General features: G+C 47.8%; 1 protein-coding gene and 1 non-coding gene across 3 annotated transcripts; both read right to left on the bottom strand.

The window, feature by feature from the left end:
• Positions 1–2986: 2986 nt before the first annotated feature.
• On the bottom strand, positions 2987–11213 carry MAGED2 (MAGE family member D2). Of its 2 annotated transcripts, none has more exons than XM_022563608.3 (13): positions 11113–11213; positions 9522–9595; positions 8660–9151; positions 7778–8086; positions 7594–7657; positions 7255–7334; positions 6617–6711; positions 5835–5914; positions 5698–5740; positions 5291–5353; positions 4084–4198; positions 3305–3711; positions 2987–3118 (listed from the first exon to the last, which is right to left on the bottom strand). In XM_022563608.3, the coding sequence occupies exons 2-12, from the start codon at positions 9564–9566 to the stop codon at positions 3313–3315; spliced, it is 1785 nt and encodes a 594-aa protein (XP_022419316.1). In that variant the 5' UTR covers positions 9567–9595; positions 11113–11213; the 3' UTR covers positions 2987–3118; positions 3305–3312. The 2 variants fall into 2 exon arrangements, with proteins under 2 accessions (XP_022419316.1, XP_022419317.1); XM_022563609.2 differs by lacking the exon at positions 11113–11213 and adding an exon at positions 9764–9855.
• Positions 4359–4487, bottom strand: LOC115802245 (small nucleolar RNA SNORA11). The gene has a single exon (XR_004022665.1). It is a non-coding gene; the product is annotated as a small nucleolar RNA SNORA11 (small nucleolar RNA).
• Positions 11214–12547: the final 1334 nt, after the last annotated feature.

Below are 12547 nucleotides of genomic sequence, written 5' to 3'. Positions count from 1 at the left end.
GAAAATACACAAAATGTATGCAAGATCAACACTACAAAACCATGGCAAATAGATGGCTATGATTGGAAGACTTTCAATCTATTGCTCATTCTTGCAGAAGTGACCAGCTTGTGCCTTTTGGCTGCCATTGACTGCCTTTATGTTTGATCCTCAGTGGCTCTGTGTGTTGTTTGGGCTTTGAGAATTAAAGAAAAATGGCTTTTATTTAATTCTACAAAAGTTATTCAATCTATCATTAATTATGTCAAGTACTGAAAAGAAAAATGATGATACCTGAATGAATATCCAAGAGCTAGTTAAAAGTTTTCTCATATCAAGCAACACTTAAAAGTTAATTACACTAAAAATAATTAAGAAATTAATTTAAAACTTCATTTGTTTTACTTCTGCTGAAAAAATAAGTTTTGAATAGTATTTTAAAATTTTGATTACACTAATATCATCAGTTACATAAATTGCTAATTTACATATGTACTCTGATACCTTACAGTGTAAATAGGTTACATTTAAAGTTGCTCAGCAAATAGTTAAATGTTCATAGCTTTTACAAATTGTTAAACATTTAAACATTTTATTTAGTCACTATAAACCCTGTATTGAATAAAATATCTTCTTATGTGTAAAGTGCAAATGTACATAATTTTTAAATAGATATACAGTATATCTGTGATATTCAAAGTTCATGGGGGGTAGCAATTAGGACAAAAATGTCTAAATAGGCTTCTTGGGGGGTGATAATAAAAAATAGATAAACTGCTCTAGGGGCTTTTCCCACTCCTAGCCAAATGGAGGATATATGATACATTCTAGAATTATTTGGAATTAATGATATACTGTGGGAGTTCTTCCATTGTAGTAGTGGCCTCCAAGCTGACAAAAAACATGAACCAGGGTCTATCCCCATTTCCCCTGGCACTCCCTCTTCCTAGCTCTGGCCACTCCCCAGTTGCCTGGAACTGGACTTGATCTCTTCCTCCCTGCCTCACATGCCTTCAGTCCTTGCACTTGGGTAGTGAGAAAAAGTCCATCACTTGCCCTATCAAAGTCTAAGCCTTGTAGGAAAGGAGAAGAGGTAGGGAGCCCTGCAAACCTAGTGGTCTGCAGAGGGAAGGTAAGTGGGAAGGTCAGAGTTCTTCATGACTATGATTCACCCTTATCTCTATCAAGCACTTTGAACTCAATTTTTATTAGAATCATAGTCCCCAAGTTCCTTGCCACCCCTCACCATCACCCCCCCCATTCCATTTTCAGATGGACATCACCTGGAAGTCTGAGAGGGCCCTGGACGTGGTACCCACCCACTAGAGAGTACTTCCTAGGTCTAAGCTGCCTCTGGCCTTGTCTACCTCTCCCAGGTACTATCCACCCCGAGGGGACCATGGCCTATGGAATTAATGGAAGAATCTTTGTTTCCAGTGAAGAACAACCTCAGCAGCAAAAGCAGGTCTCAATTCATGACCACAGGCAAGGAACTACCTTGCTCCAGGTGCAGCTTTTTCTTTTTTTAGATCCTGTTCCCTAAGCAGCAAACCTTGTTCCTTTACTGCTTACAGAGTCTACAGGAGGGGAAAGGCAGCTGTTACTAGAGCCTCATTGTTTGCAAGACTCTGTCCCAGATAAGGAATCTGGTAATGTGGCAATTAGATGATGAGAGCTTCCTGGAAAGAAAGGTCCAGGGAAATACTCCCCAAAACAGGGCAAAGGTGGATCTCTGATTGCCTGCAGGCCGCATGCCTTAGTGGGCACTAGAGCTGGGAGGACTACACGAAGGGACTTTGGCACTTGCCTCCATCCTTGGTGATTTCACTGTCCAAATGGATAACCCAACCAATACCCCATCTTCCCAGGCCATTGACCCCTCATGTCTAGGAACCATCACCTTCTCTCCCGTTTAACCACCTACTCCTTGGACCTTCTCATCACCCAGAGTTATCTCTGCTGTCTTCTTAAATATAATCATCCCATTGTCTGACCATCTGACTAGTGCCCCAGTTTATCCTTCCAGTTCTCTCAACATTCCTTCCCAGACATCTAGAACATGGCACGTAGCAGGCACTTAGTATATTCACTTAATGTTCTGCCTTATTCATAGACTTCAAAGACTCCTGTCCACAAACCCATGCACTGTCTCCCAGTCTGTCACACAATCTCCTCATCTTCCTCACCAAGCCTGCCTGGGTCCCATGGTCCATCTCTTCCACCATTCTGTGAACCTACTATGTGTCAGACACTGTGGATACAGTAACGAAGATTCAGACTCACACACTCACTGCCCTTGGTCTTGTCCTTATTCCACAACCAAACAACAGAACGAAAACCTTGGAATAAACTAACACTCATCTTGATTCCTACAAGATTACTGAGCACCTTGCCACGGGGAAGGGGTCTCCCAAAAACCATGGGCTCCATGCTCTACTGGGGCCTCTCCACTGCCTAACATCCTTCCACAGTCCCCTCTCCAAGTCCCTTCTGTACAGTCCCTTCCCACAGGTCCTCCCCACCCACCTCCTCAGGGACTGGGCTGCACGAGCCAGCCTTCAACATCTCCCTGTCTTTTGGCTCCTGCCTGCTCAAGTCTCTCTCTCTTTTCCCAAGAAAATCCCTACTTGTTCCCGTATCTCCCTTTAGCTACCTCCCTCTCCCTCCTTCTTGTCTCACCCAAATTTCTCAAAAGGAGAGTCTATACTTGATGTTCAATCTCCTCTAGTTTTCTGCTCCAGACTTGCCCACCTCAGGGCTCTTCTTCAAAGTGTGTCCTCTATGCCTATAATCCCCATGACTCTTCACACCACTGCAATCCTGCCTGCCCTATAGGCTAGAGATGGGGCCCAACCTATCCTAGAGAAACATGCTAATTTTGCTCTAATTTTACTCTATTTGACAATGTCACCTAAAGCTAAGCACAGATTGAGGTGGAAACTTTCCCAATTCATTTTAAAATGTGATACCAAAATGTGACAGCCCACCAAAAAAAGCAATAAACTCAGAAATGGCAAATAGATTTAATGTAGAGTGTCAATTTCAATTGATTGATAGTGGCTGCCTAGAGTGCTGTGTTGAGTAGGTTTCTGAGGATGCACCCTGGCTCGAAGAGAAAGACTGCTGGGATTAGGAATATCTGAAAACACAAGTAAAAGAAAATCAAAAAGTCAATTGATATCCACCAAAAAAGAAGGAATAAAATGCCCAAAGTAGTGTTTTCTCACACTCTCCATGTGGTCCTCCAACCTTGGCCTTCCTATAACCACCCAGCTCCTCATCCCATTCCCATGAGGCCCGGCTTCCCCCAAGTCTAAATAGATACCTGAAATCTCACTTGTAGGAGAAACCACAGGCACCAGAGTTGCCACTGGTGCTGGCACCAGCTCCACCAAGGCCCGCGAAGAGCCCAAACGTGAGAGTGGCTGTCAGGCTGGTGCTAGCACCAAAGCTGCCACTGGCACTGGCACCAGCGCTGGCACCACCACTCTCCTGGGCTTTGGCTTTAGCTTCAGCTCCCGTCTGGATCCGGGCTTTGGCCCAGGGTCCAATATCAGCTTCGTCCCAGTTGCAGGGCCCAGCAGCATTCTCAGAGCCGAGCCCAATGCCCATCCGAGCTCTAATCTCAGCCCTTGCCTTGGCTTCAGCTGCAGCCTCAGCCGCAGCCTTCATATCTGCTTCCACTGCCTCTCGGTACTGAGCTGCCCATTCCTTGGGATCCTTCTTTTGTACCTGAAACAGGAATAACAACCATCTGAAGGATCAGAATCTGAACACTGAGCGCCTACAAGATGCAAATTATAGTAATACAATAAATACTACTAGTAATTATACACCTAATATTCCATCCCTGCTCTGACGCTTACTATCTCTGCGACCTTGGACGTAACACCTGACAACCTCTCTGAGCCTGAGTTTTCTCATCTGCAGTAAGGCAATGACATGTCAGTTGTAAGGATTAAACTATTCAGATAGAGTGTTTGCACATTAATACAGGCTTCAGAATGTTCATGCATGAGCTGCAGGCTGCTCTGCACACAGCCTACCCTAAACAGTGGCACCCCATGCTCTTGATGTGCCAGGCTTGGACAGCTCTCCAATTACCTTGCAGGCAAACTTGAGGACTTTCATCTTGCTGGTCTCATAGTAAGAGCGCAGGCCCCAGAAGAACTCATACTCAGGCGGATTGCTATTAGGGACTCTGGCATAGTCCAGGTACCTTGAAAAGAGAGGTTCAAAGCCTTTATGTCTGTAAGACCACTCGTGGCCCACTCATGCATTTAGGTGGAAAACTCCCCACTAAATACTGCAGCTTTTCTTCCAATATTCAGCCCTATCTCACTGGTCCTGCCCAGCAGCCACGTGGAGGTGCAGGTGGCACGTGTAGGGTATTTGTTCATAGGAAGGCCACAAGTTTTGTGCCCCTTGTCACAATAACCCAGGTTCCTGTTGGGTGTGTTGTAAACAGAGGAGCTATTTCTTCAGGCCCCCTGCTCTGAGCACACCTCACCATGGGGCTCGTCCATGATCTGGCTGAACCCTGGGACAGTCCACCCTAGGAAATGACTGTACAGGAAGAAACAGTCAACCAAGAGCAGTGGACTCCATGCATACTCTTGACCATTTGTATGTGAGCCCACAGGTGTGTGCTGGTACACCTGTATGAGTGCACACATGTTCTCCAAGGACCAAGAATAGGGTGGGCCCTGGCCAGAAAAGTCAGGAGGTCTGGGCTTCAGGTCCAAATGAATCCTTTACCAGCCAGAGCCATGCTCAGGCTTCCACTCTCCGAGCCCTAGGCTCAACTGATACAGGGGATGAGGTGACAGCAGCTATTCTGCAGGGTAGTTATGAAAATGAAATGAGATGTACTAGTCAAGACCCCAGCACAGTACGTGGCTGCTTAAAGCTACCATTCTATGGCATTTCTTTATGGAGATTAATTTCTATGAAGCCCTAGCTAGCATAGTAAAAAAGAACCAAGGTATTGGGGCCAGGATCTAAATACAACTCTTCCGTTTGCTACCTGTATAATAACACTGAGCAAATTACTTCACCTCTCTGAGCTTCAGTTTCCTCATGCGTACAATACTGGTGATGACAATCCCTCCCTTGAAGAATTGTTCCAAAGGTATATGTGAGAGTACAAGTAGGTCAGGAAATGTGTGCTTCTGTTCTCTGCCGCTACCTCAGGAATAAACTACCACCTGCATACGCACACATATGCACATGCACGTGCACCACAGCTTTATTACTCAGTTCTAAGACAGGCAAAATGCATGGAACACAGGAACACTAGACAGACACTTACTTCTGCTTCACAAACTCATCAGTAATGAGCTTCTTCACATCCCCAAAAAGCGAATGATGTATCCTGACAGCACAAAATGATAAAATACATACATACATACATAATTACATACATAGATAAATATAATTGGGGCTGTTGCACTTCCCAGATGTGGGCAGAGACATTTCCAACATGGAAAAGAGGCTTCCAACATAAGATGGAAGCTCCACAGAAGCCCAAGTGTCAGTGAGACAGACAGCAGAGTTCAGGACCATTTCCCCATCCACCCAGGTCAGAACCCTGGACCCTCTACCCAGTCCAGCAACCCTACCCACTCCACCAGATCACCAGGCTGATGCAATCCTGGGACCATCTTCTCTTGCCAAGGGACAACACAGACAGCAAGCACTGACAGAGCCCAATCATACCCAGGGCGCAGCCCCAACTTGCGCAGCACCTCCCAGATGACAGCTGCAAGGGGAGGCAAAAGGAAACAGGGATAGAAAATGAACATGTGGAATTCCGACCATTGACCCCCCATTCAGCTGCCAGCCCAGCCACTCACCCTCACTGGACCTATTTCCGTTCATGAAGATGATGCTAAGAAGCACCATGAGGAGACCCAGCTTTGGTGAGTCCTTGGTCCTAGGGGAATAATGGGACAGAGAGAAGGTTTACATCCAGCAGCCATCTGCAAAAAAACACACCAGCCAGCTCACTAGGCTAGCTTCTCCCAGATTCTTCACATATGAGAGAATTCTGCCCAGTCTATGCTTCAAGCTCTATGTGACCCTGGGCAAGGCACTTAGACTCTCCTATTCATAAAATGGGAAAATCACATTCTCCTCTCCCCAGGTTGCTGAGAGGATAGAATTGTACTTGTACTTGTCAACCCAGTACAACCCGGACACCCAGCCAATGTGAGTCCCTTCTTGCTCTCCCAGACCCCTCAGCTCCAAGAGAATTCTACGTACAGCCCCACTGATGCTCCTGCCCTTCAAGCATCATGAGCCACTCATACCAGGAAGCCCTCCTGTGAGAACCATTCTACCAAGGCCAACAGGAAGAGATAAGCAATGACAGGTCTGCTTTCCTGGGAAGCTTCTGGAGAAACAAAAAGCCTGACAGTAGGAGTGCCCTGCCCCAGGCCTCTACACCCTACAGTAAATCATAATCAGGTATCACTATTGTGTGCAGGGCTCCAACTACGTGCAGGAGCTGGAATAGGGGATTTTAGGCTCTGTCTTTCCTGACTTCCTAAGGGGATGTGGGGAGAGGACAGGGATGGAGTAGTACCATGAGCAAAAGCAGAAGCCTCCCTCCCACCCCAGCCCTTTCCCAGCTTACGTTCCCAGTATGCCTGCATCAGTGGGCTCTAAGGTGCTGAGAAGAATGTACAAGTGGTCATTCTTATCAATTTCCTTTAATTGGATCCCAAATACCTGCAGATGTGGAAAACAGCTTGTGAGATCACAGAATTCAGCTTTCTGGGCATCCCACAGCTCCCCCTGTGCCTAGGTGTGTGTGTGTGTGTGTGTGAGAGAGAGAGAGAGAGAGAGAGAGAGAGAGAGAAACATCAGTGAGATAATGCACTTAAATCACTTAGCTGAGTGGCCAGCACATGGCAAACAGGCAACAAATGCATTATTTTTAATCAACATCATCTTTGTGATTAGTGGGAATCTAGGCAGCCAGAGAGTGGGGAATGAAAGGGAGAAAGAACATCTGAAATACATTATAGGACATGTCCAGCAGTGGACAGAAGTCAGGACTAAGCTGGGTGGCTTGGGTCCTAGCTGTGATTTTACCACTGACTTACTGTGTGACCTCAAGCTAGTCTATGCCCCTTGCTAGGCCACTGTCTGCCCATCTGCACAGTGATGGGGCTGGATTAGTCTCTGTGGTACCCCCCAGTAAAGACATGTACACCTTTGTTTGATTCAAGGCTACCCCATTGCACCCATCCCCCAGGTCTGCCCCTTCACCTTCTCCAAGGAATAGCCTGCTCGTTCAATGATTTCAGGGTACACATCAGTGTATTCTTTGATGATGTCCTTCAGCATGTCTGCAAGGGGAGAGTGTTGCGAGCACCTGGGCAGAAGTGAGGCCGGGTGGCCCCCATACCCAAACTAAAGACCCTTTACCAACCATGCTGTGGGTGGCATAAACAGGTTCTGAGCTAATGAACAGAGATACTACTACTGCCAAATTAGAACTTTAGGAGGACATAAGTGGGAGCAGGAGAGCAAGAAATGCCCTCAGCACATGGGGGAGAGGGCAATGGAGAACAGAGCTGGGGGAAGGGAGGGTTAGTAGAACTCTACCTGAGCGTTTGATGGGAATCTTCGTCTGGTCTTTAACCAACAGGTACTTCACCAAATCATTGGCCTGGGAGAGGAGGAAAAGATGGAATGATCAAAACATGCTTGCAGAAGACTTGAGAGGATGGCAGAGAAGAGGGCAGGCAAAGCAGTGAATAACGCTGAGTGGAGAGGACAGGTTTCTTACCCTCCCTTGCAAAAGGGCTACATCCCGAGGTGGTGGTGTTTCAGGCTCTTGGGATGACTGGAGCTTAGCAGCTCTGCGGCGAGCCTTCCCCCTACGGGCCTTAGGTGACCTCAGAGAAAGCAAAGCTCTCCGGGCCCAAGCAGCCAACCGAGTCCTTGATGCCCTGCGGGCCCAAAAGGCTATGGGGCCCCTTGAAGCCCTGCGGGCCATTGAGGCCATTAGGGCCTTTGAGATCCTTCGGCCGCCCGTGGTTCCAGAAGCCTGACTCTGATCACTGCTGCCATCCTCTTCCCCATTCAGATGCTTCACCTGCATCAATGAAGAGCAAGCACAACATTGCCAGATGATGCAGATGGTCCTTTTTCCTCATCTTCTCTCTTCCTGAAGTGCCCTCTAATCCCACTCTTGTAGTAACATCCTGAGTCTTGGATTTGTCTTTCACTGTTTTCCAAGCAGGAGTTTCATCTTCCCACCAGGCCAGGAGCAACACAAGGATGGGGCCTGAGGCTTCTCCTCCTCCTGTGTGCACCACTGGCTCTGCTTATACCATCCTGGACACGTCACTTCACCTCTCTGGGACTCAGCTTCCTTCTCTACAAAACTATATTACTTTCAGGATTTAATGAGATAACCTGTGTGAATGTGCCTAGCTCAAGGCCTGACATATGGTAGCTACTATGTAAATATAAACTGCATTTCATTCAGATTGCAGCTGTTCGTATTCCTGTCTCATGTGCCCACCAGTCTGTGAGCTTTCTGAAAACAAGAATTATATCACATTTCTCTTAGTGTCCCGCCACAGCCTTGATGAGCTGAGGGAACTTTCTAAAGGTTTATAGAACCATGAACCAACTGAGAGAAACAGAAAGGCAAGGGTCTTACCTTTCGGGCTTTCTTGGCCTTGACCTTGGGCCGAGTATCCTGATTCTCCTGAGCCTGTGCAGCTGCACCCTCAGGCTCAGGTTCATCTGCCAGAGCCTGAGAGGCAGCAGCCTCAGTCTCCAGGGTCTTTGTATTGACCTTCGTATCAGCCCCACAGCTGACCTTTTTGGTCTCAGTAGCAGGCATTGTCACAGCCTGAGGGTCAGTATTCTGCACCTTGGTGTCAGCTGCCGGATTCTTCGTTTCAGCTGCCAGAACCTGGGTATCAGTCAGCTTAGCGGTAGCTGAGGCCTGAGTGGCAGATACCTCCTGAGCCTCTGTGGCCTTTGAGACCTCTGTGGTCTTTGAAACTCCTGCAGCATTTGAGACCTTCATGGCCTTTGAGACCTCTGGTGCCTTTGAGGCCTTCGGTGCCTCTGAGACCTCCAAGTTCTGGGTCACTGTCAATAGGGTCTGCATCTTCAAGCCACGGTCCTCTTCTGAAGCTTCAGCCTGCAAGAGGAAACAGGGAAGCTCACAGACCTTCTCCCCACCCCCAACTAGGCAAATGGCCCCAAAATTCCAGGGCCACACTTCTCTGACCTACACTAACTCCTACTTGCAGTGTGCTCTGACCATCTCAGCCCAACAAGGCCTCCCTTTCCTCTGAACAGAAGAGGGGAGGGCCTACCCTCCCTCCCGCCTTCCTTCCTCCCTCCTTCCTTCCCTCCTCCCTCCCTCTACTTGGGGGAGGGAGGCGGCAACGAAGCAGGGAGGTAGATGGAGAAGGGCTGGGATGGGAGGGGAGGTGCCAAGAGATTTGGGGCAGCAACAGGGGCTGGAGAGCAAATGCAGCTAGGGAGAGGGCAGAAGAAGGGCTTACCTGGAAGTGGGTTGGACCCGTACCACTCTCGCTTGTGTCAGACATGTCTCAAGTTGGCCTGGCAAGAGCTGAGCCTGAAGGAGAGAAGGCCTGGGTTAATAGGCGAGCTCACTTAACGTCCTCTCTCCCGCTCGGCCTGGAGGCTGATACCCACCTTCCCTAGGGTCCCAATCCCAAACCCTCTCCCCACCCCCCCCCCCGCAAGGCCCCCGTTCTCAAATTCAGTAATCCAGAGCGCCTACATATCAATTCTCTGCAGCCGTACCCTCCCCTACTCCAGGAAGATGTGCCAGCGCGGCAGCTCTGAGGACCCCGCCCCTTTTCCCAGTGCACACCCCCCCCAGCCGCAAGTCGACAGTGCGCATGCGCATCCGTTGCAGGGCCCATCACAGCCCCGCCCGCTTTCCCAGCAGAAGCTTTCTTTGATGTCCACCGTGCACATGCGCATTTGGCAGCTGGCTTGTCTCCAAGCTGGCCTTTCACTACACGCCCCTTTCCAGAGATCCATAGTGCGCATGCGTAAATAGAGGCTCAGTCCAGTACCTTTTTCCTACACGCCCCTCTCCAAGTTCGTAGTACATTCGGTCCCGCCCCCTCCCCAACAAGCCTCTCTCTCAAATTGTCGCAGCGTCTGGGGGTCCAGGCCCCGCCCCTACTGACATCCAGCCCAAGTCCACTGCACCGTCCGGTCCCGCCCTTTTTCATAATACGCCCCCCTCCAAACAGGGGCCAAGCGCATCTTGGTTCCGCCCCTTCCCTAATACACCCCCCTCCTCAAATCAGTATTGAGCTAGTGATTCCATCTTGGGCCCAGCCAAACAGGGTCCTGTCCCCTCCCTTCCAGGCCGGATGGATCCGGTATGATCCGGTCCTTAGAGCAGGATTTCTCCAGATCCCAGAGGGTGGGGCCGACCCCTCCCGGGCTCGGATCCAGAGCTGGGCCCCCCTGCTCACCTCGTCCTTCTACTACTCCTGAGTGCGTCTACTCCCTCTGAGCCCCTCATAAACTCAGACTGCCCTCCCCCCTCCAGGCCGGAAGTGGTCCCGCCCCTTTCCGCCTCCCTAGGGGGCCTCCGTCCCAGCCAGTCTGCCCTTCCCCCCCCCACCCGCCCGCTCCTCATTCCTTATCCCCCACTCCGTACCACTCCGTATTCCCTCTGCCTTGTTCCCTGCTCCCTATTTCTCCATTGCCGTTCCTATTTACCCCACAGAATTCCGGATTCCCATTCCTTACATCCTCCTTCATGCTACCATTGCACCCCCTCCCCCAGTATTCCTTAACCCTTCTCTACATCCCCTGTTTTCTTCTCTTAATTTCCACTTCCTCTCAGTATTCCCCTTCCCCCTCATATTCTCCATCCACCACTCAACACGCCCGGTTCCCAGTTTTTCTCCCCCTCTCCCTCAACTAGCCTCTGCTCTCCAGTCCATACAGCCTACTACTCTCTCGGTCGTCTTCGTTGCCTACATCCCACTCCGAGTAACCTCTCCCCTAGCTGCAGTGGTGCAGTAAAAATTGACCACCTGCCTGGCTCTAGGTTCGAGGGGACTGGAACCACTGTCTGGAAACCCCAATCTCAACGTCCCTCACCTTGTCCTCTAGCGAGTCCGGAATTCGTCTGCCCTCTCTCAGTCCCTCTCGAAGTCTCAGCCTTCTGGACTAGAGCTGCAGCCAGCCCAGCCCAGCCCAGCCCAGCCCCTTTCCGCAGCCCCCTGCCACCCCCCTTCTCCTTCCTCGGGGGTGGGGCAATGGGGCCCCGCTCAGGGCTGTCTGACGCCGAAGCCCGTGTTTATGCCACTGTACCAGGCTTGGTCTGAAGCCATTCCAAACCAAAACCACCGCCTCAAAGCGATTCATTCATTGAATATGTTTATATATATATATATATTGCTTATTGCAAAAGTAACATGTTGTAGTTGTGAAATTTCAAATTATGCAGAAATATGTAACATACCAATGAAAGGCCAGCCTTATCTCATGCCCCAGAAATAACCACTACTAACGTTCTGATATACATTCTTCCAGATTTGTTTCTATTTATATACTAATTATTTGGGTTTTCTCCCCACAAATGGTACACTATACCTACTGTTCTGTGACCAGGGTTTGTTTTATTTTTTCCCAGTTATATATTCTAAACAGCTTTCCATAGTGCACATTTTTCTTAACTGCTCCATAATCTTTTCTCTGTAAATGTCCCATAATGTATTTAACCAGTCCAGGATACATAGACATTTAGATTGTTTCCATTTTTTATTTACTATTGCAAGCAGTGCTGACTCCATTTTGATACAAAACTTGTCAACTTTAAAAAGATACACAGAATAACATTTCCACCAGCAATGTCTCTTGCATGTTTATGTGTTGCATATACTACAAATATTTTTCATGTTATTTAGGATAATATTTGCTATACAAAAAGGATTAATTATTATGTAGTGAAATGTATCAGGTTTTCCTTTACCATGACTAGATTCTGCTTCATGCTTAGAGATGCTTTCCACACTCCTGTTATAATAATCACTGCTTTTATTCCAAGCAGTTTTATGGCTTTTTTATTTACATTTAAATGTTTGATCACTCCAACATTTATTTTGTATAAAGATTAATTATTTTCCAAAAATATAGCCTCATCCCTACACCATGTGCAAATTAATCCATCTTTTCCCCCACTGATTTGAAATGGCACCTTTACCACGTAATAAATTCACGTAAGTATCAATAATTGGGTCTATTCAAGAGAACAAAATAAGATGTATAAAAAATTGAAAGTAGACAACATTATCATTAATTACAGAGTATATGAATGCAGACCTGGACAACCTGAGAGCATCAATTAATGTTGTTAGAAACCATAATAAAAGTCAACACAGTGGTCAGTTATAGAATTAATATTCAATATGTTTCCTATATCAAAAGTAATTCAAATGGTTATGTCTTCTGCTTTATGAAGTCACCTTTTCCTCTATTAAGCAAATAAAATATGAATCCCTATGTTCTATGGACAATTCAACATACACATGCA

Source organism: Delphinapterus leucas, chromosome X (genome assembly GCF_059928025.1).
Source record: "Delphinapterus leucas isolate spDelLeu-1000000601 "Yukka" chromosome X, BTC_Dleu_Yukka2, whole genome shotgun sequence".
In the NCBI taxonomy this organism is placed as follows: domain Eukaryota; kingdom Metazoa; phylum Chordata; class Mammalia; order Artiodactyla; family Monodontidae; genus Delphinapterus; species Delphinapterus leucas.
This window is presented reverse-complemented; position numbering and strand designations above follow the sequence as displayed.